This window comes from Urocampus carinirostris, chromosome 3, assembly GCF_059441175.1.
Source record: "Urocampus carinirostris isolate Australia breed hairy pipefish chromosome 3, RoL_Ucar_1.0, whole genome shotgun sequence".
In the NCBI taxonomy this organism is placed as follows: Eukaryota; Metazoa; Chordata; class Actinopteri; order Syngnathiformes; family Syngnathidae; genus Urocampus; species Urocampus carinirostris.
In genome coordinates, this window is record NC_142351.1 from 4,374,810 (window position 1) to 4,402,326 (window position 27,517).

The window sequence follows — 27,517 nt, forward strand, 5'->3', positions numbered from 1 at the left end:
TGTTAGCCGGGACGGGAGAGCAGAGGTGATCGGGATCAAAACAGGTTGTAGCTGGAGACAAACTCGAGCAAAAACGGGACAGGCGGGGGTCAGGGTCGAAAAAGGCTTGCCTTGTATACACAGAAATTCGCAAACGGACTGACAAAAGGGGACAGAAAGGAGTGGATTCAAATAGGGACGGATGGAAAAACAGGTCGATAGCCAGGACAGGAGAGCAAAAACGTGGTCGGGGTCAGAAACGAGTTGTACGCCAGAACGGGAGAGGAGACGTAGTCGGAAACAAACAGGGGTTGTGAGTTGGAACGGGAGAGCAAAAACGCGGTCGGGGTCAGAAACGAGTCGTAAGCCAGAACCAGAGAGAAGACGTAGTCGGGAACAAAAAGGGGTTGTTAGCCGGGACGGGAGAGCAGACGTGATCGGGATCAAAACAGGTTGTAGCCAGAGACAAACGGGAGCAAAAACGGGACAGGCGGGGGTCAGGGTCGAAAAAGGCTTGCCTTGTGTACACGGAGATTCGCAGACGGAATGACAAAAGGGTACAGAAAGGTGTGGATTTAAATAGGGACGGATGGAAAAACAGGTCGATAGCCAGGACAGGGGAGCAAAAACGTGGTCGGGGTCAGAAACGAGTCGTAAGCCAGAACGGGAGAGGAGACGTAGTATGGAACAAAAAGGGGTTGTCAGCCGGGACGGGAGAGCAGAGGTGATCGGATGAAAACGGATTGTAGTCGGAGACAAACGGGAGCACAAACGGGACAGGCAGGGGTCAGGGTCAAAAAAGGCTTGCCTTGTGTACACGGAGATTCGCAGACGGAATGACAAAAGGGTACAGAAAGGTGTGGATTTAAATAGGGACGGATGGAAAAACAGGTCGATAGCCAGGACAGGGGAGCAAAAACGTGGTCGGGGTCAGAAACGAGTCGTAAGCCAGAACGGAAGAGGAGACGTAGTCGGGAACAAAAAGGGGTTGTTAGCCGGGACGGGAGAGCAGAGGTGATCGGGATCAAAATAAGTTGCAGCCGGAGACAAACTGGAGCAAAAACGGGACAGGCGGGGGTCAGGGTCGAAAAAGGCTTGCCTTGTATACACGGTGATTCACAGACGGACTGACAAAAGGGCACAGAAAGGAGTGGATTTAAATAGGGACGGATGGAAAAACAGGTCGATAGCCAGGACAGGAGAGCAAAAACGTGGTCGGGGTCAGAAACGAGTCGTAAGCCAGAACGGGAGAGGAGACGTAGTCGGGAACAAAAAGGGGTTGTTAGCCGGGACGGGAGAGCAGACATGATCGGGATCAAAACAGGTTGTAGCCGGAGACAAACGGGAGCAAAAACAGGACAGGCGGGGGTCAGGGTCGAAAAACGCTGGCCTTGTATACACGGAGATTCGCAGACGGACTGGCAACAGGGGACAGACAGGACAGGAAAAAAAACCCAGGACATCAAAAGAGAGTCTGGCGAGTGGGGGTCACCACTGCATGGTTTTTGAGCGAGTGAGTTTCCTGGTGAGAGCATGTCGCATCGTCAGCATGTAGGAACGCCGATCGGTCACGAGGCGCTGTTGATCCAGGACTTGTCTGTAATGCATCAAACATTGTGATTGGTTGGTTAGTGAAATCTATTCCTGAAAATTAATCATAATTGCAAAAGTTTTCCAGTGATACTAGTTTAAATATTCAATCATCACATCATTACTTTATTGTTTGTTATGGTGGTTGACCTGGTGTGCATTGAGGTTGTTGGGTTTTTCCTTGCCCTCGTGTAGGTTTTAGATCAGGGGATGCTGTCATAATAGTCTGTGCAGCCCTTTGAGACTCTTTGTAATTAAGGGCCGAACAAATAAACACGACTTGAGGTTTTTGAGTTTTTCCTTGCCCTCATGTAGGTTTTAGATCAGGTCATAATAGTCTGCAATAGTCTGTGGTCTGTGCAGCCCTTTGAGACTCTTTGTGATTAAGGGCCAAACAAATAAACAGGACAAGAGGTTTTTGAGTTTTTCCTTGCCCTCATGTAGGTTCTAGATCAGGGGATGGTGTCATAATAGTCTGTGGTTTGCAATAGTCTGTGGTCTGTGCAGCCCTTTGAGACTCTTTGTGATTAAGGGCGTCACAAATAAACAGGACTTGACTTGAGGTTTTTGAGATTTTCCTTGCCCTCATGTAGGTTTTAGATCAGGGAATGGTGTTATAATAGTTTGTAATAGTCTGTGGTCTGTGCAGCCCTTTGAGACTCTTTGTGATTAAGGGCCAAACAAATAAACAGGACTTGAGGTTTTTGAGTTTTTCCTTGCCCTCATGTAGGTTCTAGATCAGGGGATGGTGTCATAATAGTCTGTGGTTTGCAATAGTCTGTGGTCTGTGCAGCCCTTTGAGACTCTTTGTGATTAAGGGCGTCACAAATAAACAGGACTTGACTTGAGGTTTTTGAGATTTTCCTTGCCCTCATGTAGGTTTTAGATCAGGGGATGGTGTCATAATAGTCTGCAATAGTCTGTGGTCTGTGCAGCCCTTTGAGACTCTTTGTGATTAAGGGCCGAACAAATAAACACGACTTGAGGTTTTTGAGTTTTTCCTTGCCCTCATGTAGCTTTTAGATCAGGGGATGGTGTCATAATAGTCTGTGGTTTGCAATAATCTGGTCTGTGCAGCCCCTTGAGACTCCTTGTGATTACGGGCGTCACAAATGAACAGGACTTGACTTGAGGTTTTTGAGTTTTTCCTTGCCCTCATGTAGGTTTTAGATCAGGGGATGCTGTCATAATAGTCTGCAATAGTCTGTGGTCTGTGCAGCCCTTTGAGACTCTTTGTGATTAAGGGCGTCACAAATGAACAGGACTTGACTTGAGGTTTTTGAGTTTTTCCTTGCCCTCATGTAGCTTTTAGATCAGGGGATGGTGTCATAATAGTCTGTGGTTTGCAATAGTCTGTGGTCTGTGCAGCCCTTTGAGACTCTTTTTGATTAAGGGCCAAACAAATGAACAGGACTTGACTTGAGGTTTTTGAGTTTTTCCTTGACCTCATGTAGGTTTTAGATCAGGGGATGCTGTCATAATAGTCTGCAATAGTCTGTGGTCTGTGCAGCCCTTTGAGACTCTTTGTGATTAAGGGCCGAACAAATAAACACGACTTGAGGTTTTTGAGTTTTTCCTTGCCCTCATGTAGCTTTTAGATCAGGGGATGGTGTCATAATAGTCTGTGGTTTGCAATAATCTGGTCTGTGCAGCCCCTTGAGACTCCTTGTGATTACGGGCGTCACAAATGAACAGGACTTGACTTGAGGTTTTTGAGTTTTTCCTTGCCCTCATGTAGGTTTTAGATCAGGGGATGCTGTCATAATAGTCTGCAATAGTCTGTGGTCTGTGCAGCCCTTTGAGACTCTTTGTGATTAAGGGCGTCACAAATGAACAGGACTTGACTTGAGGTTTTTGAGTTTTTCCTTGCCCTCATGTAGCTTTTAGATCAGGGGATGGTGTCATAATAGTCTGTGGTTTGCAATAGTCTGTGGTCTGTGCAGCCCTTTGAGACTCTTTGTGATTAAGGGCCAAACAAATGAACAGGACTTGACTTGAGGTTTTTGAGTTTTTCCTTGACCTCATGTAGGTTTTAGATCAGGGGATGCTGTCATAATAGTCTGCAATAGTCTGTGGTCTGTGATGCCCTTTGAGACTCTTTGTGATTAAGGGCGTCAAATATAAACAGGAGTTGATTACTTGAATTATTTGTGATGAACCGGAACAGGATCAGGACCCAAACGCGTGACGCACTCACACAAGCCTTTTATTCTACGGGAAATGGGGAGTCATGCATGTTAGGCAGCAGTCTGGCGTGGAATGACAGGAAGCCAGAGGCCGACGAGATCGATACCAATTGCCCGAGTAGATATCGGACAGATGGGGTCGATACCGGACAGGACAGACAGACAGGTTTGAAAATGAAACAGGATATCGAAAAATAACCAAGGCGGGGATGAAAACTGGAGAGAATAATAAACAGGACAAAAATAGACAGGAACAAAACTGGAAATCGATATTAAACAGGACAAAAATAAACGGGAACAATACTGGACAGGATTTCAAGCACGCGTACGAACCCGGTACAAGAACTGTAAACGGACCTGATGAGTTGAAAGACGACGGCTTCCACAGCAGACACGGCATCGGCCACCGACAGCTCCCTGAAAGCACATCTTCACACAAGGATTCGGCCATCAGAGCTTCCCTTCTGACTCTAACCCCAAAACTCTGCCGTGAAAAGGTCGTATCTGATTTCTGTGGTTTGTGTGTGTATGTTTAGCACTCGCAAAGCAATCTGAATATCACACTGAGACAACACAAGGAATTATGAAATGCAAAAAATCAGAAAAGTCCACCTCGCTCAGAAAAACAAAATGAAGGTTCTGGAGTGGCCAAGTCAAAGTCGGGATTTAAATCCAATTGAGATGCTGAGGTGTGACCTTAAATGGGTAGTTCATGCTAAAAAATATGGCAGATTTGTTGCAATTTTGCAAAGAAGAGTGGGCCAAAATTCATCCACAGCATTGATGAAGACTCATTACCATACCCCCTGAAGCTAATAGCATATTTGGCCATCAAACATTTACAATCATTGGTATTGAGTCCTTCACCACGCAGTGGAAGAATTTTGGCCCACTCTTCTTTGTAAAATGGTTTCAAATCTGCCATATTGGAGGGTTTTCTAGCATGAAAGATAATGAGGTGTGAGCTTAAATGGGTAGTTCATGCTAAAAAATGTGGCAGATTTGTTGCAATTTTGCAAAGAAGAGTGGGCCAAAATTCATCCACAGCAATGATGAAGACTCATTACCATACCCCCTGAAGCTAATAGCATATTTGGCCATCAAACATTTACAATCATTGGTATTGAGTCCTTCACCACGCAGTGGAAGAATTTTGGCCCACTCTTCTTTGTAAAATGGTTTCAAATCTGCCATATTGGAGGGTTTTCTAGCATGAAAGATAATGAGGTGTGAGCTTAAATGGGTAGTTCATGCTAAAAAATGTGGCAGATTTGTTGCAATTTTGCAAAGAAGAGTGGGCCAAAATTCATCCACAGCAATGATGAAGACTCATTACCATACCCCCTGAAGCTAATAGCATATTTGGCCATCAAACATTTACAATCATTGGTATTGAGTCCTTCACCACGCAGTGGAAGAATTTTGGCCCACTCTTCTTTGTAAAATGGTTTCAAATCTGCCATATTGGAGGGTTTTCTAGCATGAAAGATAATGAGGTGTGAGCTTAAATGGGTAGTTCATGCTAAAAAATGTGGCAGATTTGTTGCAATTTTGCAAAGAAGAGTGGGCCAAAATTCATCAACAGCATTGATGAAGACTCATTACCATACCACCTGAAGCTAATAGCATATTTGGCCATCAAACATTTACAATTGGTATTGAGTCTTTCACCACGCTGTGGAGGAATTTTGGCCCACTCTTCTTTGTAAAATGGGTTCAAATCTGCCATATTGGAGGGTTTTCTAGCATGAACTGCCTGTTTAAGGCATCTCAATTGGATTTAAATCCAAACTTTGACTTAGCTACTCCAGATCCTTTCTTTTGGGTTTTATGACCCATTCAGAGGTGGACTTGTTTCAGGTCGTTGTCCTGTTGCATGATGCAAAAGAGATCGAGTTTGAGGTCAGTAACGTTCTCCTTCAGGATCTTCTGGTAACTCATGATTCCGTCAACAACTGCTATCGCGGGATGTATCAGAAGTGGGCAGGAGGAGGAGTACAGGAAATGGATTCAGGACTTTGTCCAATGGAGCGACGCAAACCACCTGCACCTGAACACTACCAAGACCAGGAAAATGGTGGTGGACTTCAGGAGAACTAGAACTCACCCGGTTCCTGTAACCATCAAAGGAGAATGTTTAGAATTTGTCCAGACCTACAAATACCTGGGTGTGCAGCTGGACAATAAACTGGACTGGACTGCCAACACAGAAGCTCTGTGCAGGGAAGTTCAAAGCCGACTTTACTTCCTCAGAAGGCTGGCCTCCTTCAACATCTGCAAAAAGCTCCTGAAAATATTCTATGAGACAGTAGTGGCGCCCTCTTCTATGCGGCAGCGTGTTGGGGAGGCAGCGTCATGAAGAAGGATGCTTCTCGTCTCAATAAACTGGTGAGGAAAGCGGGCTTTGTTGTGGGCACAGAGCTGGACAGCCTGACAACAGTAGCTGAGAGACGGGCACTGGAAAAGCTGCGGTCAATCATGGACAATTCCATCACATCCACTACACAGTATTATCTCCAGACAGAAGAGCAGCTTCAGCGACAGACTGCTGTCACAGTCTTGTACCATGGACAGACAGAGGAGATCTTTTCTTCCTAGTGCCACTGATGGAAGTGTGAATTTCCCTGCGGGGATGAATAAAGTATCTATCTATCTATCTATCTTTCTAACCACCGCAAGTTGTCCTAGACCTTAAGCCTCACACTGCCACCACTGTCCTTTACTGTTGGCATCATGTCCTTTTTGTCAAATGCTTACACCAGACGTAACGGACTGCAGTTTCTGACTCATCAGTCCACAAAACACTTCCTCAAAGGTCTTGAGGATAATCAAGATGCTTTTTTAGCAAATGCGAGACTCTTTGTTTTTTTTTTTGTGACAGGGGCTTTGGCCTGGGAACTCTCCCATGGTTGCCATTTCTGGCCTCTGTCATGAACACTGACCTTAACTGTGGACCAGGACAACTTGCTGAATATGGTGTTTACCAGAAGATCCTGAAGGAGAATGTCTAGCCATCATTTGGTACACTGAAGCGCTTTTGGATCACGCAGCAGGACAATGATCCAAAACGCATTAGCAAGTCCACCTAGCTCAGAAAAACAAAATGAAGGTTCTGGAGTGGCCAAGTTAAAGTCTTTATTGAAATCCAATTGGGATGGTGTGGTGGGACCCCAAACAGGCGGTTGATGAAAGAAAAACCCTCCAAAATGGCAGATTTGTGGCAATTTTGCAAAGAAGAGTGGGCCAAAATTCCTCCACAGCATTGATGAAGACTCATTAACAATTATCGTGAAGGTTTGATTTCTGTAATCGCTGACAAAGGTGGCAAAACTTGCTCTTAGGCTCAGGGGGCAACAGGGTTGGGTAGGGTTACTTGAACTGGATTACTTTCAATGACTTTTGGATTACTCCAATACCAAATATGCTCATAAAAGACAAAAGAAACTAAATATGAATCAAATGATGACTCACAACACGTGGTAAGCTTTCTCTCCTGGCTTTGATCTCTTTGATCTCCGGCAAAACGAACATCAAATACGACAGAAACAAAATGAAGATAAATCCAAACATCATTTTTGCCGTTCCGTGTATTCTGTTACTCCCCAAGCCTGCACAAAATGGAGTCATTTTATTCATATTTAGTTTCTTTTGTCTTTTATTAACATATTTGATATTGGAGTAATCCAAAAGTCATTGAAAGTAATCAAGTTAAAGTAACCCTACCCAACCCTGATTATAACCTGACTGCCCATTTTGCACATCTGGTTAGCTGCTCCTCTTGCACTCTTTGCACTACTGTAAAATACTATAGATAGCCATAATTATTTAGTATATTATTAGTACTTCAATACTCCAACTCAATACAACATTTTATTTATATCTGTACATTCAAGGAAACTGTGCGGGTCAGAAGTATCAACATTTCGTTCTGTATACACGTGTACAAGAATGACAATAAAGTAGATCTGAATTTGAAACTACAACCTTATCCTCCTTGTTTTATAACCTTATCTTCTCTGTTCCTTACCTTCTTGGTTTCTTTACCTCAACTGTGAATGTGTGAACCTGGAGTTTCATGCCCAATTTCGTTGTCACAATATGTTCACCCATTTTGTAACAATGACAATAAAGGTATATTCTATTCTATTCTAAAATACAAAAGAGGAAAGGTACCTTAGAAGCCGTGTCCAGGATTTCAAGTTCAAGGCTTTCGTGGTCCAACAGCCGGCAGCATCTGTAGGTGACGTCTGCGCTCCGACACAAATAAAACTTAAATTTCTACCCGAAGGAAATTTCCACGGAAGCTCTTACCCTTCTTGCCGTCGTATTCGCCGATAAATCTTTTGGTCAGGAAGCGGACGCAAAACGCTGCCGGAGGAGAAAGAGACTAGGTACGGTGCTGTGCAACGTGGTCTATAAAGTGGGGACCGGAGAGTGCGGAGCACCTACCGCAGGGTTTGCGCAAACTACGTCCCGTGGGCCACATACCGAACCACAAAAATACTCACAATAAATCTAGTATTGCTCGTAAAAACATTACTGTTGTGTGTCGGCAACAAAAATACTACAAAATGAATACAAAACTAAAAATACTTATATAATTTGTAAAAATATTAAAGAAATACTACTAAATACTATGAAAATAATACTATTGAAATTCTTTAACAATACTTCAACACCAATACTACAAATATACCACTACAATGTTACAATCATTCTCAAGAAATCCTACACAGATATGATTATACTACAAAAATACTACTAAGGAATAACATTAAAAATACTTCTGCAGAAATACTACAAAAATTCTCACAATAAATCTAGTATTGCTCGTAAAAACATTACTGTTGTGTGCCTGCAACAAAAATACTACAAAATGAATACAAAACTAAAAATTCTTCTGCAGAAATATGACAACAGAAATACTACAAAAATACAACTACGGTATAATTTGTAAAAATATTAAAGAAATACTATTAAATACTATAAAAATAATACTATTGAAATTCTTTAACAATACTTCAACACCAATACTACAAATATACCACTACAATGTTACAATCATTCTCAAGAAATCCTACACAGATATGATTATACTACAAAAATACTACTAAGGAATAACATTAAAAATACTTCTGCAGAAAAACTACAAAAATTCTCACAATAAATCTAGTATTGCTCGTAAAAACATTACTGTTGTGTGTCGGCAACAAAAATACTACAAAATGAATACAAAACTAAAAATACTTCTGCAGAAATATGACAACAGAAATACTACAAAAATACAACTACGGTATAATTTGTAAAAATATTAAAGAAATACTACTAAATACTATAAAAATAATACTATTGAAATTCTTTAACAATACTTCAACACCAATATTACAAATATACCACTACAATGTTACAATAATTCTCAAGAAATCCTACAAAGATATGTTTATACTACAAAAATACTACTAAGGAATAACATTAAAAATACTTCTGCAGAAAAACTACAAAAATTATCACAAAAAAATCTAGTATTACTCGTAAAAACATTACTGTTGTGTGCCTGCAACAAAAATACTACAAAATGAATACAAAACTAAAAATTCTTCTGCAGAAATATGACAACAGAAATACTACAAAAATACAACTACGGTATAATTTGTAAAAATATTAAAGAAATACTATTAAATACTATAAAAATAATACTATTGAAATTCTTTAACAATACTTCAACACCAATACTACAAATATACCACTACAATGTTACAATCATTCTCAAGAAATCCTACACAGATATGATTATACTACAAAAATACTACTAAGGAATAACATTAAAAATACTTCTGCAGAAAAACTACAAAAATTCTCACAATAAATCTAGTATTGCTCGTAAAAACATTACTGTTGTGTGTCGGCAACAAAAATACTACAAAATGAATACAAAACTAAAAATACTTCTGCAGAAATATGACAACAGAAATACTACAAAAATACAACTACGGTATAATTTGTAAAAATATTAAAGAAATACTACTAAATACTATAAAAATAATACTATTGAAATTCTTTAACAATACTTCAACACCAATATTACAAATATACCACTACAATGTTACAATAATTCTCAAGAAATCCTACAAAGATATGTTTATACTACAAAAATACTACTAAGGAATAACATTAAAAATACTTCTGCAGAAAAACTACAAAAATTATCACAAAAAAATCTAGTATTACTCGTAAAAACATTACTGTTGTGTGCCTGCAACAAAAATACTACAAAATGAATACAAAACTAAAAATTCTTCTGCAGAAATATGACAACAGAAATACTACAAAAATACAACTACGGTATAATTTGTAAAAATATTAAAGAAATACTATTAAATACTATAAAAATAATACTATTGAAATTCTTTAACAATACTTCAACACCAATACTACAAATATACCACTACAATGTTACAATCATTCTCAAGAAATCCTACACAGATATGATTATACTACAAAAATACTACTAAGGAATAACATTAAAAATACTTCTGCAGAAAAACTACAAAAATTCTCACAATAAATCTAGTATTGCTCGTAAAAACATTACTGTTGTGTGTCGGCAACAAAAATACTACAAAATGAATACAAAACTAAAAATACTTCTGCAGAAATATGACAACAGAAATACTACAAAAATACAACTACGGTATAATTTGTAAAAATATTAAAGAAATACTACTAAATACTATAAAAATAATACTATTGAAATTCTTTAACAATACTTCAACACCAATATTACAAATATACCACTACAATGTTACAATAATTCTCAAGAAATCCTACAAAGATATGTTTATACTACAAAAATACTACTAAGGAATAACATTAAAAATACTTCTGCAGAAAAACTACAAAAATTATCACAAAAAAATCTAGTATTACTCGTAAAAACATTACTGTTGTGTGCCTGCAACAAAAATACTACAAAATGAATACAAAACTAAAAATTCTTCTGCAGAAATATGACAACAGAAATACTACAAAAATACAACTACGGTATAATTTGTAAAAATATTAAAGAAATACTATTAAATACTATAAAAATAATACTATTGAAATTCTTTAACAATACTTCAACACCAATACTACAAATATACCACTACAATGTTACAATCATTCTCAAGAAATCCTACACAGATATGATTATACTACAAAAATACTACTAAGGAATAACATTAAAAATACTTCTGCAGAAAAACTACAAAAATTCTCACAATAAATCTAGTATTGCTCGTAAAAACATTACTGTTGTGTGTCGGCAACAAAAATACTACAAAATGAATACAAAACTAAAAATACTTCTGCAGAAATATGACAACAGAAATACTACAAAAATACAACTACGGTATAATTTGTAAAAATATTAAAGAAATACTACTAAATACTATAAAAATAATACTATTGAAATTCTTTAACAATACTTCAACACCAATATTACAAATATACCACTACAATGTTACAATAATTCTCAAGTAATCCTACAAAGATATGTTTATACTACAAAAATACTACTAAGGAATAACATTAAAAATACTTCTGCAGAAAAACTACAAAAATTATCACAAAAAAATCTAGTATTACTCGTAAAAACATTACTGTTGTGTGCCTGCAACAAAAATACTACAAAATGAATACAAAACTAAAAATTCTTCTGCAGAAATATGACAACAGAAATACTACAAAAATACAACTACGGTATAATTTGTAAAAATATTAAAGAAATACTATTAAATACTATAAAAATAATACTATTGAAATTCTTTAACAATACTTCAACACCAATACTACAAATATACCACTACAATGTTACAATCATTCTCAAGAAATCCTACACAGATATGATTATACTACAAAAATACTACTAAGGAATAACATTAAAAATACTTCTGCAGAAAAACTACAAAAATTCTCACAATAAATCTAGTATTGCTCGTAAAAACATTACTGTTGTGTGTCGGCAACAAAAATACTACAAAATGAATACAAAACTAAAAATACTTCTGCAGAAATATGACAACAGAAATACTACAAAAATACAACTACGGTATAATTTGTAAAAATATTAAAGAAATACTACTAAATACTATAAAAATAATACTATTGAAATTCTTTAACAATACTTCAACACCAATATTACAAATATACCACTACAATGTTACAATAATTCTCAAGAAATCCTACAAAGATATGTTTATACTACAAAAATACTACTAAGGAATAACATTAAAAATACTTCTGCAGAAAAACTACAAAAATTATCACAAAAAAATCTAGTATTACTCGTAAAAACATTACTGTTGTGTGCCTGCAACAAAAATACTACAAAATGAATACAAAACTAAAAATTCTTCTGCAGAAATATGACAACAGAAATACTACAAAAATACAACTACGGTATAATTTGTAAAAATATTAAAGAAATACTATTAAATACTATAAAAATAATACTATTGAAATTCTTTAACAATACTTCAACACCAATACTACAAATATACCACTACAATGTTACAATCATTCTCAAGAAATCCTACACAGATATGATTATACTACAAAAATACTACTAAGGAATAACATTAAAAATACTTCTGCAGAAAAACTACAAAAATTCTCACAATAAATCTAGTATTGCTCGTAAAAACATTACTGTTGTGTGTCGGCAACAAAAATACTACAAAATGAATACAAAACTAAAAATACTTCTGCAGAAATATGACAACAGAAATACTACAAAAATACAACTACGGTATAATTTGTAAAAATATTAAAGAAATACTACTAAATACTATAAAAATAATACTATTGAAATTCTTTAACAATACTTCAACACCAATATTACAAATATACCACTACAATGTTACAATAATTCTCAAGTAATCCTACAAAGATATGTTTATACTACAAAAATACTACTAAGGAATAACATTAAAAATACTTCTGCAGAAAAACTACAAAAATTATCACAAAAAAATCTAGTATTACTCGTAAAAACATTACTGTTGTGTGCCTGCAACAAAAATACTACAAAATGAATACAAAACTAAAAATTCTTCTGCAGAAATATGACAACAGAAATACTACAAAAATACAACTACGGTATAATTTGTAAAAATATTAAAGAAATACTATTAAATACTATAAAAATAATACTATTGAAATTCTTTAACAATACTTCAACACCAATACTACAAATATACCACTACAATGTTACAATCATTCTCAAGAAATCCTACACAGATATGATTATACTACAAAAATACTACTAAGGAATAACATTAAAAATACTTCTGCAGAAAAACTACAAAAATTCTCACAATAAATCTAGTATTGCTCGTAAAAACATTACTGTTGTGTGTCGGCAACAAAAATACTACAAAATGAATACAAAACTAAAAATACTTCTGCAGAAATATGACAACAGAAATACTACAAAAATACAACTACGGTATAATTTGTAAAAATATTAAAGAAATACTACTAAATACTATAAAAATAATACTATTGAAATTCTTTAACAATACTTCAACACCAATATTACAAATATACCACTACAATGTTACAATAATTCTCAAGAAATCCTACAAAGATATGTTTATACTACAAAAATACTACTAAGGAATAACATTAAAAATACTTCTGCAGAAAAACTACAAAAATTATCACAAAAAAATCTAGTATTACTCGTAAAAACATTACTGTTGTGTGCCTGCAACAAAAATACTACAAAATGAATACAAAACTAAAAATTCTTCTGCAGAAATATGACAACAGAAATACTACAAAAATACAACTACGGTATAATTTGTAAAAATATTAAAGAAATACTATTAAATACTATAAAAATAATACTATTGAAATTCTTTAACAATACTTCAACACCAATACTACAAATATACCACTACAATGTTACAATCATTCTCAAGAAATCCTACACAGATATGATTATACTACAAAAATACTACTAAGGAATAACATTAAAAATACTTCTGCAGAAAAACTACAAAAATTCTCACAATAAATCTAGTATTGCTCGTAAAAACATTACTGTTGTGTGTCGGCAACAAAAATACTACAAAATGAATACAAAACTAAAAATACTTCTGCAGAAATATGACAACAGAAATACTACAAAAACACAACTACAGTAGAATTTGTAAAAATATTAAAGAAATACTACTAAATACTATAAAAATAATACTATTGAAATTCTTTAACAATACTTTAACACCAATACTACAAATATACCACTACAATAATGTTACAATAATTCTCAAGGAATCCTACAAAAATATGATTATACTACAAAAATACTACTAAGGAATAACATTAAAAATACTTCTGCAGAAAAACTACAAAAATTCTCACAATAAATCTAGTATTGCTCGTAAAAACATTACTGTTGTGTGTCGGCAACAAAAATACTACAAAATGAATACAAAACTAAAAATACTTATATAATTTGTAAAAATATTAAAGAAATACTACTAAATACTATGAAAATAATACTATTGAAATTCTTTAACAATACGTCAACACCAATACTACAAATATACCACTACAATGTTACAATAATTCTCAAGAAATCCTACACAGATATGATTATACTACAAAAATACTACTAAGGAATAACATTAAAAATACTTCTGCAGAAAAACTACAAAAATTATCACAAAAAAATCTAGTATTACTCGTAAAAACATTACTGTTGTGTGCCTGCAACAAAAATACTACAAAATGAATACAAAACTAAAAATACTTCTGCAGAAATATGACAACAGAAATACTACAAAAATACAACTACAGTATAATTTGTAAAAATATTAAAGAAATACTGCTAAATACTATAAAATCAGACCACAGAAATACTAGAAAAACACAACTACAGTAATATTACAAAAATGCTAAAGAAATCCTGCAAAAAATACTACTATGGTTATACTACAAAATACTATAGAAACACTCCAAAAATACTACTAAGGAATAACATTAAAAATACTTTTGCAGAAAAACTACAAAAATACCACTATGATAATGGTATCATACAAAAATACTAAAGAAATCCTGCAAAAAATACTACGATGGTTATACTACAAAATACTATAGAAACACAGGAAATACTACAAAAAAACCACAATGATAATGGTATCATACAAAAAATACTTCTGCAGAAATACGACCACAAAAATACTAGAAAAACACCACTACAGTAATATTACAAAATACTAAAGAAATCCCGCACAAAATACTACAATTGTTACACTACAAAATACTATAAAACCCACTCCAAAAATACTAGAATGGAAATACTTCAAAAATACTTCTACAGAAAAACTATAAAAATATCACTATGATAATGGTATCATACAAAAATACTTCTGCAGAAATACGACCACAGAGATACTAGAAAAACACAACTACAGTAATACTACAAAAATACTAAAGAAATCCTGCAAAAAATACTACTATGGTTATACTACAAACTACTATAGAAACACTCCAAAAATACTACTAAGGAATAACATTAAAAATACTTTTGCAGAAAAACTACAAAAATACCACTATGATAATGGTATCATACAAAAATACTTCTGCAGAAATACGACCACAAAAATACTAGAAAAACACCACTACAGTAATATTACAAAATACTAAAGAAATCCCGCACAAAATACTACAATTGTTACACTATAAAACCCACTCCAAAAATACTAGTATGGAAATGCTTCAAAAATACTTCTACAGGAAAAACTACAAAAATACCACTATAATGGTATCATACAACAATACTTCTGCAGAAATACTACCAAAATACCACTATGATAATGGTATCATACAAAAATACTAAAGAAATCCTGCAAAAAATACTACGATGGTTATACTACAAAATACTATAGAAACACAGGAAATACTACAAAAATACCACAATGATAATGGTATCATACAAAAAATACTTCTGCAGAAATACGACCACAAAAATACTAGAAAAACACCACTACAGTAATATTACAAAATACTAAAGAAATCCCGCACAAAATACTACAATTGTTACACTACAAAATTCTATAAAAGCCACTCCAAAAATACTAGAATGGAAATACTTCAAAAATACTTCTACAGAAAAACTATAAAAATATCACTATGATAATGGTATCATACAAAAATACTTCTGCAGAAATACGACCACAGAGATACTAGAAAAACACAACTACAGTAATACTACAAAAATACTAAAGAAATCCTGCAAAAAATACTACTATGGTTATACTACAAACTACTATAGAAACACTCCAAAAATACTACTAAGGAATAACATTAAAAATACTTTTGCAGAAAAACTACAAAAATACCACTATGATAATGGTATCATACAAAAATACTTCTGCAGAAATACGACCACAAAAATACTAGAAAAACACCACTACAGTAATATTACAAAATACTAAAGAAATCCCGCACAAAATACTACAATTGTTACACTATAAAACCCACTCCAAAAATACTAGTATGGAAATGCTTCAAAAATACTTCTACAGGAAAAACTACAAAAATACCACTATAATGGTATCATACAACAATACTTCTGCAGAAATACTACCAAAATACCACTATGATAATGGTATCATACAAAAATACTAAAGAAATCCTGCAAAAAATACTACGATGGTTATACTACAAAATACTATAGAAACACAGGAAATACTACAAAAATACCACAATGATAATGGTATCATACAAAAAATACTTCTGCAGAAATACGACCACAAAAATACTAGAAAAACACCACTACAGTAATATTACAAAATACTAAAGAAATCCCGCACAAAATACTACAATTGTTACACTACAAAATTCTATAAAAGCCACTCCAAAAATACTAGAATGGAAATACTTCAAAAATACTTCTACAGAAAAACTATAAAAATATCACTATGATAATGGTATCATACAAAAATACTTCTGCAGAAATACGACCACAGAGATACTAGAAAAACACAACTACAGTAATACTACAAAAATACTAAAGAAATCCTGCAAAAAATACTACTATGGTTATACTACAAACTACTATAGAAACACTCCAAAAATACTACTAAGGAATAACATTAAAAATACTTTTGCAGAAAAACTACAAAAATACCACTATGATAATGGTATCACACAAAAATACTTCTGCAGAAATACGACCACAAAAATACTAGAAAAACACCACTACAGTAATATTACAAAATACTAAAGAAATCCCGCACAAAATACTACAATTGTTACACTATAAAACCCACTCCAAAAATACTAGTATGGAAATGCTTCAAAAATACTTCTACAGGAAAAACTACAAAAATACCACTATAATGGTATCATACAACAATACTTCTGCAGAAATACTACCAAAATACCACTATGATAATGGTATCATACAAAAATACTAAAGAAATCCTGCAAAAAATACTACGATGGTTATACTACAAAATACTATAGAAACACAGGAAATACTACAAAAATACCACAATGATAATGGTATCATACAAAAAATACTTCTGCAGAAATACGACCACAAAAATACTAGAAAAACACCACTACAGTAATATTACAAAATACTAAAGAAATCCCGCACAAAATACTACAATTGTTACACTACAAAATTCTATAAAAGCCACTCCAAAAATACTAGAATGGAAATACTTCAAAAATACTTCTACAGAAAAACTATAAAAATATCACTATGATAATGGTATCATACAAAAATACTTCTGCAGAAATACGACCACAGAGATACTAGAAAAACACAACTACAGTAATACTACAAAAATACTAAAGAAATCCTGCAAAAAATACTACTATGGTTATACTACAAACTACTATAGAAACACTCCAAAAATACTACTAAGGAATAACATTAAAAATACTTTTGCAGAAAAACTACAAAAATACCACTATGATAATGGTATCACACAAAAATACTTCTGCAGAAATACGACCACAAAAATACTAGAAAAACACCACTACAGTAATATTACAAAATACTAAAGAAATCCCGCACAAAATACTACAATTGTTACACTATAAAACCCACTCCAAAAATACTAGTATGGAAATGCTTCAAAAATACTTCTACAGGAAAAACTACAAAAATACCACTATAATGGTATCATACAACAATACTTCTGCAGAAATACTACCAAAATACCACTATGATAATGGTATCATACAAAAATACTAAAGAAATCCTGCAAAAAATACTACGATGGTTATACTACAAAATACTATAGAAACACAGGAAATACTACAAAAATACCACAATGATAATGGTATCATACAAAAATACTTCTGCAGAAATACGACCACAGAAATACTAGAAAAACACAACTACAGTAATACTACAAAAATACTAAAGAAATCCTGCAAAAAATACTATGATGGTTATACTACAAAATACTCCAAAAATACTACTAAGGAATAACATTAAAAATACTTTTGCAGAAAAACTACAAAAATACCACTATGATAATGGTAATCCTGCAAAAAATACTACTATGCTTATACAACAAAATACTATAGAAACACTCCAAAAATACTAGTATGGAAATGCTTCAAAAATACTCCCACAGAAAAACTACAAAAACGCCACTATAACACAAAAATACATCTGCAGAAATACAACAACGTCAAAAGTACAAAAATACAGTAATACTACAAAACTTTTGCCATATATACCCAAACTATTCCTGTGAAAAATTAAAAGAAAGTGATGTCAACAATGTTACCAGTCTTTCCCGTATCGGGACTTCCCAGGATAAGGAGCTTGACCATGTCCCACCTTCACGGAGACATCTCCAAAAACCAGGACCAAAACTGGAAACCTCTTCTCCTCTTGGGCCACTGGCGCTCACTAAGACCGGATTTCAGGCACTCAACCCAGCTTCCCCATGCAGCCTCAGACATTCCCATAAACGTTCGCCTTAAATAGAAAGCAGCAATTACACACGTCCCAAATATACATCTTGCAAAAGTATTGCCCCCCACCCCCCATATCTCTTTAATGCAGGGGTGTCAAACTCATTTGAACTCAGGGGCCACACGATAGAACAAACATTCTGTCGGGGGCCGGACTAGTAGATTAAAGAAAAAGAGAGATAAAGAAAAAAGAAAGAGGGAGGGAAAATGAGAGAGGGCGGGACAAAGAAAGAAAAAGAGAGAGAGGGAGAGAGCGCGAGAAACAAAAGATAAAAAGTCGTAAAAGAGAAGGAAAAGAAAGAAAGAAATCCAAAGAGAAATAGAAAGACAGAAGGAGAGAAAAGAGAAAAGAAAGCGCAAAGGGTATGAAGAGAGAAAGAGAAAAGAGAGAAAAGGAAGTAGTAGCAAAAGAGGTTAAAAGACGCAAAGAGAGAAAGAGACAAAGAGCAACAAAGGAGGAGAAAGAGACACAGAGATGCCCTGTGACTGGTTGGCTACCAGTTCAGGGTGTCCCCTGCCCACTGCCCGGAGACGGCTGGGATGGGCTCCAGCACCCCCGCGACCCAACTGATGATAAGTGGTACGGATAATGGATGGAGACACACAGAGAGAGAGAGAGAGAGAGAGAGAGAGAGAGAGAGAGATAAATGTACAGTGTCTTTGTTCGAGGCACCTGGCTTTGGCAAAATCTAGTTGAAATATTTCAACCTGCAGCTTGTTTTTCTCCTGCGCTTCTCTGAGTGTTGTCTCGCAGGCCGGATTCAATTCCTTAGCGGGCCTGATCTGGCCCGCGGGCCGCCTGTTTGACACCTGTGCTTTAATGTCACGGAATGGAAGGGGTGACCGGACCAGAACGGAGGCCGGAGGCGGGAAGGGAGAACTCAATTGCGTGACGATCCAAAACTTTTATTTACCAAAATAAAAGTTGTCCATAACTCAGGGACAAGACAGAACAAACAGGTTTTAACAAAACGTGCAAACACAGGCTTCTTCCAACTCGACAAAACAGGACAAGGCATAACAGGACGGACAGTGTGTATATAATGAGCCGGCACCCGCAAAGCCCACAATCCAGCCTTAAATAGCAGACACGCGATTAGTTGAACTGCTTCAGCTGGTGCCCAGGGGGCGGGGCAGACCGGTCGCCAAGGCGACCATGACATTTAATGCATTGCAGGGTTCCTACACGGCCAAATTCAAGCACTTTCAAGGCCAACTTTTCCAATACCTTCGTCCGAAGAAATCCAGTGTTTTTCTCCTGATTTTGATGACTATAATAAAGTCGGTGTCTTGCTGCTAGGACATACTTTGTGCTATTTTGAGTCGTTTCAGTCTATGATCTACGAGCTTTTTGTGTCAATATGCTGCTATAAACATCATTGTATTTATGATATTGTTCTCCAGTTCTGCCATACTTAACATATTAATAATAATAATAATAATAATAATTTCCTTGTATTGTCATTCTGTGTAACAATGTACACAGAACGAAATGTCGATTACACCTGACCCGTTGTAGCGAGCCGATGCAGCCGCAGCCAACAGAGGGCGCCGCCGACCACTTTTTAAGTCTTAGGAATGACTCGGCCGGGGCGCGAACCACCGACCTCCCAGTCTCAAAGCGGGCGCCTTACCATCTAGGCTATATTGAGCAGAAGTCTGGGGCAATCAGGGTTGGGTAGGGTTACTTTAACTGGATTACTTTCAATGACTTTTGGATTACTCCGATACCAAATATGCTAATAAAAGACTAAAGAAACTAAATATGAATACAATTACTAAATTTTGTGCAGGCTTGGGGAGGAACGGAATACATAGAACGGCAAAAATGATGTTGGATTTATTTTCATTTTGTTTCTGTCGCATTTTGTGTTCGTTTTGCCGGAGATCAAAGAGATCAAAGGCAGGAGAGAACGCTTACCACGTGTTGTGAGTCAAGTCAAGTCAAGTCAAGTCATTTTTATTTGTATAGCCCTTAATCACAATAAGTCTCTAAGGGCTTCACAGATTAGTACACTATGTTACACAGACTATTTTTCAGCCGACAAGAAGAGTAGGTTATTATTCATATGCAATGGAGTAGAAGTGAGTTTTAAGTTTAGATTTAAACATTTCCACTGAGGTTGCAGATCCGATCTCAGGGGGAAGAGCATTCCACAGCACCGGTGCCCGGATGGAGAACGCTCTCGATCCAGCGGAACACCTCTTTGCTCTCGGGATCACCAGAAGACCGGCACTCTCAGATCGTAGGCTTCGGACCGGGACATAGGGGCAGATCAGATCTGAAAGATAAGAGGGAGCAAGTCCATGTATAATTTTGTACAATACTAAGAGAACCTTGAAGTCACATCTTTGGCTCACTGGGAGCCAGTGCAAGTTAGCCAAAATCGGTGTTATGTGATCGTACTTTTTTGTCCTAGTTAAAAGCCTCGCTGCGGCATTTTGTACTAGCTGAAGAGACTTGATTCTGGACTTCGGGAGACCGGAGAGTAGTGCATTACAGTAATCGAGACGGGAGGTAACAAATGCATGAATTATAGTTTCCGCATCAGACTGAGACAGTATTGAACGGATTTTGGCAATGTTACGAAGATGGAAGAAAGCGGTTCTAGTAATTTTCTTTACATGCATCTCAAAGGTTAGATCAGGGTCAAATATGACACCTAAATTTTTAACTGAGTCAAGAGACCCGGCATCCTTGTGATATCCTACTAGAACGGTTGGAAAAATGGATTGGTCTCTCAGGAACCGTCCTCTCGTGGTTCAGATCCTACCTCTCAGATAGGACGCACTGTGTTAAATATGGTGAAATGACATCTGAGCCCTTTAATGTTACCTGCGGTGTTCCGCAGGGTTCAGTGCTTGGCCCCCTTCTTTTCAACATTTACATGCTTCCATTAGGTGACATTATTCGCAAGTACAATATCAGCTTCCACTGCTACGCAGACGACACTCAACTCTATCTTCCGTTGGAGGAATCTTCCACACTAAACTGTGGAAATTTGGAGGCCTGCCTCACTGAGATAAAAGAGTGGATGTCACTTAATTTCTTGCGTCTTAACTCTGAAAAGACCGAAATGTTAGTCATTGGTCCTTCTAAATGCCGGGACTTATTCTCAAAAACTGCTGTGAACATTGACAAATGTCACATCACACAGAGTGACTCAGTTAAAAATTTAGGTGTCATATTTGACCCTGATCTAACCTTTGAGATGCATGTAAAGAAAATTACTAGAACCGCTTTCTTCCATCTTCGTAACATTGCCAAAATCCGTTCAATACTGTCTCAGTCTGATGCAGAAACTACAAGGATGCCGGGTCTCTTTGAAGTTCGCTCGGTATATCATAGGCGGTATAAAAAGTGCCCGAAAAGTCGAAATTTAGACGCCCACCCAACCGAATAAGTTCGTCCCTACTGTAAGTATTTTTGGCCACACATGTGTCCAAAAGTGAAAGCAAAAAAGACAAGAGAACGGCAATAAATAGAAGATTAGCTGGAGAGCAACGAGCCGCAAGCATGTATCCATGCGCCGCCATGTTGGTACTTAGTGGTAAGTCATCATTTGATTCATATTTGGTTTCTTTTGTCTTTTATTAGCATATTTGGTATTGGAGTAATGCAAAAGTCATTAAAAGTAATCCAGTTCAAGTAACCCTACCCAACCCTGGTCGCATTTTATGTCAGTTTTGCCGGAGATCAAAGAGATCAAAGCCAGGAGAGAAAGCTTACCACGTGTTGTGAGTCATCATTTTATTCGTATTTAGTTTCTTTTGTCTTTTATTAGCATATTTGCTATTGGAGTCATCCAAAAGTCATTAAAAGTAATCCAGTTCAAGTAACCCTACCCAACCCTGGTCGCATTTTATGTTAGTTTTGCCGGAGATCAAAGAGATCAAAGCCAGGAGAGAAAGCTTACCCCGTGTTGTGAGTGATCATTTGATTCATATTTAGTTTCTTTTGTCTTTTATTAGCATATTTGCTATTGGAGTCATCCAAAAGTCATTAAAAGTAATCCAGTTCAAGTAACCCTACCCAACCCTGGTCGCATTTTATGTTAGTTTTGCCGGAGATCAAAGAGATCAAAGCCAGGAGAGAAAGCTTACCCCGTGTTGTGAGTGATCATTTGATTCATATTTAGTTTCTTTTGTCTTTTATTAGCATATTTGGTATTGGAGTCATCCAAAAGTCATTGAAAGTAATCCAGTTCAAGTAACCCTACCCAACCCTGGTCACATTTTGTGTTAGTTTTGCCGGAGATCAAAGAGATCAAAGCCAGGCGAGAAAGCTTACCACGTGTTGTGAGTCATCATTTTATTCGTATTTAGTTTCTTTTGTCTTTTATTAGCATATTTGGTATTGGAGTCATCCAAAAGTCATTGAAAGTAATTTCATTTTTTTTTATTAGTGTATAAATTATTCAAGGTAAAAAAAAATGTATTATTCAATGGCCTACACTTTTTAAGGACGTTGATGACATTGCACTGCAGAGAAAATGGTAAATGGTATATGGTCTGGATAAAGTGTCATGATTACCAATGTGAATCACCTGTGCCTGCTCCTTTGGCGCCAACTGCCTCGGACTCTGATTGGCTCCCTGTCCCTATTTAAACCCACTCCTATCTGTCCCCTTTTATCAGTCCGTCTGCGAACCTCAGTTAACACTAGGCAAGCCTCTTTCGACCCTGAATCCCACCTGTTTTTTGCTCCTGCCTGTCCCCCGGCTTCGACCCGTTTTTGATCCTGACCACGTGTTAGGTTAACCCCAACACTTACAATAAAACCTGCACTCAAAGAAGACACAGAGACGTGAGTATAACTTACTTGCAAGGAGAAATGACCAGAGACTGCCAGTTACAGTCTTCCAGAATAAGTCTCTTTCGTCCTTGCCTTTTTATTGTATTAGGAACGCCCTTGTTTACATAAGGTTTCTTCTGCTAAAGGGAGGGGGAGTGACAAAAAAAAACAGTTGAGACCTATTTTCACAACAACATGTTATCGTATCAACACCTGTTTAAACTCACAACAATATGTTATTGTATCAACAATATTACTACTATTGAACTAGGCGAGAATGGCACACTAAGCAAGAATAGTATGCAACAGTAGAATAACATATTTACAGTTTAAATCCGTCACCACGTCTACTCTCCCGTCCCAGCTTTTGACCTCTTTTTGTCCCCGACCACGTCTACTCTGCTTTTCCTGGCTTACGACCATGTTTTTGCTCTCCTGTCCCGGCTACTGACCCGTTTTTCCGTTCCCGACACCATCATAGCTCGCCACAGAAGATCCACATCCGCGTTTAGAGCGACCTGCTTCCTGCGTCCAGCAATCACCGGATCGCGGTAAGCTTTCTCTCCTGGCTTTGATCTCTTTGATCTCCGGCAAAACGAACATCAAATCCAAACATCATTTTTGCCGTATTGTATTCCTTTACTCCCCAAGCCTGCACAAAATTGAATCATTTTTTTCATATTTAGTTTCTTTTGTCTTTTATTAGCATATTTGGTATTGGAGGAATCCAAAAGTCATTGAAAGTAATCCAGTTAAAGTAACCCTACCCAACCCTGTTTACAACTATAATTAACCTTGTTGTTATTGTCACTATTATTATATCATAACTGTTATTATTGCTATTGTTCAATCAATCATTGGGCAGTGGGCAGGGGACACCCTGAACTGGTCGCCAGCCAATCGCAGGGCACACGGGCACAGACAACTCACTCGCTCATTCGCACCTAGGGACAATTTGGACCGGCCATTTCACCTGAAATGCATGTCTTTGGAACGTGGGAGAAAACCGGAGTGCCCGGAGGAAACCCACGCAAGCACGGGGAGAACATACAAACTCCGCACAGGAAGTCTGGAGCTGGATTTGAACCCACACAGGAGGTTCCCATGACTTGAACTGTGCCGCACACGCGCTAACCACTGCGCCGCCGTGCTGCCCCTTTTCGAACATGTTAACATTAATTTTGTTGTTGAGTCATTGTTTTTGTCCCGTTTTTATTTCACGTTCGAAATAAAGTTTTCGTTCATTCATTCATAAACTGACATGAATTCTGCCATTCTGCTTTGGCAATGCACGTGCAGGAAAAAAAGTACTGTATGTAGAAAAAGCAGAAAAATGAGCCAAATTTGGACTCATTTTAATGATATTGATTGCTCCTGAAAAAAAAAATGCATTCCGTCTTAGAAATCGCTGGTTTTTTTTCTTTTGTTGTAATTTTTTTGTGTTTTTTTTTTGCCAGTGGATCCAAATAGGTGAAAATACAATTGTAAATCTTTTTTTTTTTTGCATTTTATCGTCTATTCATAGAACCGAGGAGTCCCTATTTTTCTGAAGTTAGATATGATCATTTGTTATTTTGGGGGACGGGTCTCTTATGCCTTTGGCTTCAACCTGCCATCCCTTTATTCCTTTCAGGAGATTTGTTCATTCTGGGATGTGATGATACTTTTATGATGCATTTTAAGACGTGTACGACGTACGAGAAAATCTGTACGTAAAAACGCAAATTTGTCAAGGATGGGTACCGTACACACAGACTATCACGAGACGGCAAATCGATCAAGTCAAACGAGTTGAAGTTGTGTAGTGAAAGGAAGTCCGTCTCTTTTTAAGAGAACCGGCTTTTTCGGCTCAACTCATTCGAGAGAGCCGGCTCTCAAACAGCTTCTTTGCTTAGATGCATTATATTACGAATTATGTTGTTGTATAAAGAAGAAAAAAGGAAGCATAAAAGGAGAAAATGAAAAAGAAAGGTTTGTGGTTATTCCTTGAATCAGTATATTACCATCATTAATTTAATGCAGAAAATGGATTATTCTACTTAATTCTATTTTCATGTATTTTTCCTTCTACAGTGAACGTCAGCGACTTCATTTTTAAACTTTTTTTTTTATAATAAACCTCATTCATGTCGAGCAACTCAGTATCTCACAACAAAATGTTGATTAACAATATATATGATATACACTATAACATGGTAAACTACATAAATAAACACGTTTGAAAAAAAATATGGTGTAAGGGAAAATATGAGTTTGTGCAACTGATAAAAAAAGAGAATCGAAATACAAGGTGTGATGGTGTTCTTTTTCGCAAATGCTCTGTAAGATTGAGGTCCGGACTTTGGCTTGGCCATACGAACACCTTTCTGTTGTTGGTTTTAAAACCATTCCATTGTAGATTTTGCTTTGTGTCGTGTTGGAATGCCTACCTGCGCCCCAGTCTCCGGTCTTTCGCAGACTCCCAACAAATTTTCTGTCGGAATGGTCCCAAATTTGGCTCCATCCCTGCTGAAGAGAAGCAACCCCGAGCATGACACTACCACCACCATGTTTGACAGTGGGGATGGTGTTTTATGACAGGGCTGGATCACGGGCTGTAACTGGCCCCCAGGTGAGACTTTGGAGATGTTTCGTTTAGAGCAGACCTGGGCACTCCGGTCCTGGAGGGCCATACGTCCTGCCAGATTTTGAAGTTTACTCTTCTTTAACTCAGGTGATACAAATTATAACCTCGTTAGCAAGCTAGCAAGTGCTCGTTAACGATACTGGTGATTGGAATCACCTGTATTGGATCAGAGAAACCTCAAAAATCATGCAGAACATACATGCCCAGGTCTGGTTTAGAGGGACAGCCAGGTCCTGGTAGGTTTACAGTTGTTTTATGTCCTTTCCATTTAGATATTACAGCTCCCACAGTGCCCCAGGAGATGTGTAACTGTTGCAAAATCATCCTTATTCCCGTTCCTGCTTTGAATTTTTTTATTTTTGTTTACAACTTCATCCCAGACCTACCTGGTGCGTTCTGTTGTCTTCATAATGCGCTCTGTTCTCCAGTGTCTCCCCTCACAGACCTTTGATCCCATCACAGGTGCATTAAGATTCAGAGGTAGTAACACCATGGATGCACACTGTTAGTCCACATTGGATCATTTACAAGTCAGGGAATCAGGGGGCCAATATTTTTGCAACACCTCATTTCCAGTGGAGAAAAATTTCTTTGGTGGCCAATACTTTAGCTAGGCACTTTGTTTGTTACATCACTGCACAAAATGCTAGTAAGAGGTGAATCCTTCCTTTGTTTGGTAAAATGAAACAAAGGAAAAGACTCATACAACATATACAGGTGTAAAACATGCGGCTCATGGGCCAAATCCGGCCCGCAAGACAACATCCAGAGAAGCACGGGAGAAAAATGAGCTGCGGTTTGAAACATGTCCACTTGATGTGGACAAAGCCAGGTGCCACTCGCAAAGCAACTGTAACTATATTACCTTCGGTTTCTTTCTGACACTCTCTCTAAATATCTGCCTCTCTTCTTTTTCTCCTTTTAACTGTTTTTCTCTTACTCTCTTCCTCTGTGACACATCTTTTTCTCTGTCTCTAGATTTCTCTTGTTCTCTTTCTTTAAATATGTGTCTCCTCTTCTCTACTTATCCCTGTTTTTGTCTTTATTTCTCATATTTACTTCCAGTGTCTCCTCCTCTCTTGCTTTCTCTCTCTATATATCCCTATTTTAATTGTTCAGTCTTTTCTCCCTTGTTCCGACTGCTCACCGACCCACCCCACAAACACGATCATTAAGTTCGCCGACGATACCACCTTGATCGGCCTCGTCTCTGAAGGGGACGAGGCGGCGTACAGGGATGAGGCGGAGTCACTGTCAACGTGGTGTTCGGAAAACCACCTCATACTGAACACCACAAAAACAAAAGAACTGATACTGGTTTTCAGAAGAAATGGCAGGAATCCAGCA

At 36.7% G+C, this 27,517-nt stretch overlaps 1 protein-coding gene across 1 annotated transcript; it reads right to left on the bottom strand.

The window, feature by feature from the left end:
- Positions 1-26,093, bottom strand: LOC148368380 (uncharacterized). Its single transcript, XM_088329689.1, has 8 exons — positions 25,974-26,093; positions 23,606-23,684; positions 18,613-18,684; positions 8,067-8,123; positions 7,929-8,002; positions 4,239-4,318; positions 4,113-4,184; positions 1-1,576 (listed from the first exon to the last, which is right to left on the bottom strand). Exons 1-8 carry the CDS (start codon positions 26,091-26,093, stop codon positions 1,468-1,470), a joined length of 663 nt encoding a protein of 220 aa, XP_088185815.1. The 3' UTR covers positions 1-1,467.
- Between the last annotated feature and the right edge of the window lie 1,424 nt (positions 26,094-27,517).

What these genes read in the sequence shown, in the direction of transcription:
- LOC148368380 (XM_088329689.1), bottom strand. Translation starts at nt 26,093, where the DNA reads ATGGTGGTGGTAGTGTCATGCTCGGGGTTGCTTCTCTTCAGCAGGGAT. An exon ending in GACCGGAGACTGGGGCGCAG is followed by an intron (nt 23,685 to 25,973) that starts GTAGGCATTCCA and finishes CCCTCCCTTTAG; the next exon opens with CAGAAGAAACCTTATGTAAA. An exon ending in GAGACTTATTCTGGAAGACT is followed by an intron (nt 18,685 to 23,605) that starts GTAACTGGCAGT and finishes ATCCGGTCTTAG; the next exon opens with TGAGCGCCAGTGGCCCAAGA.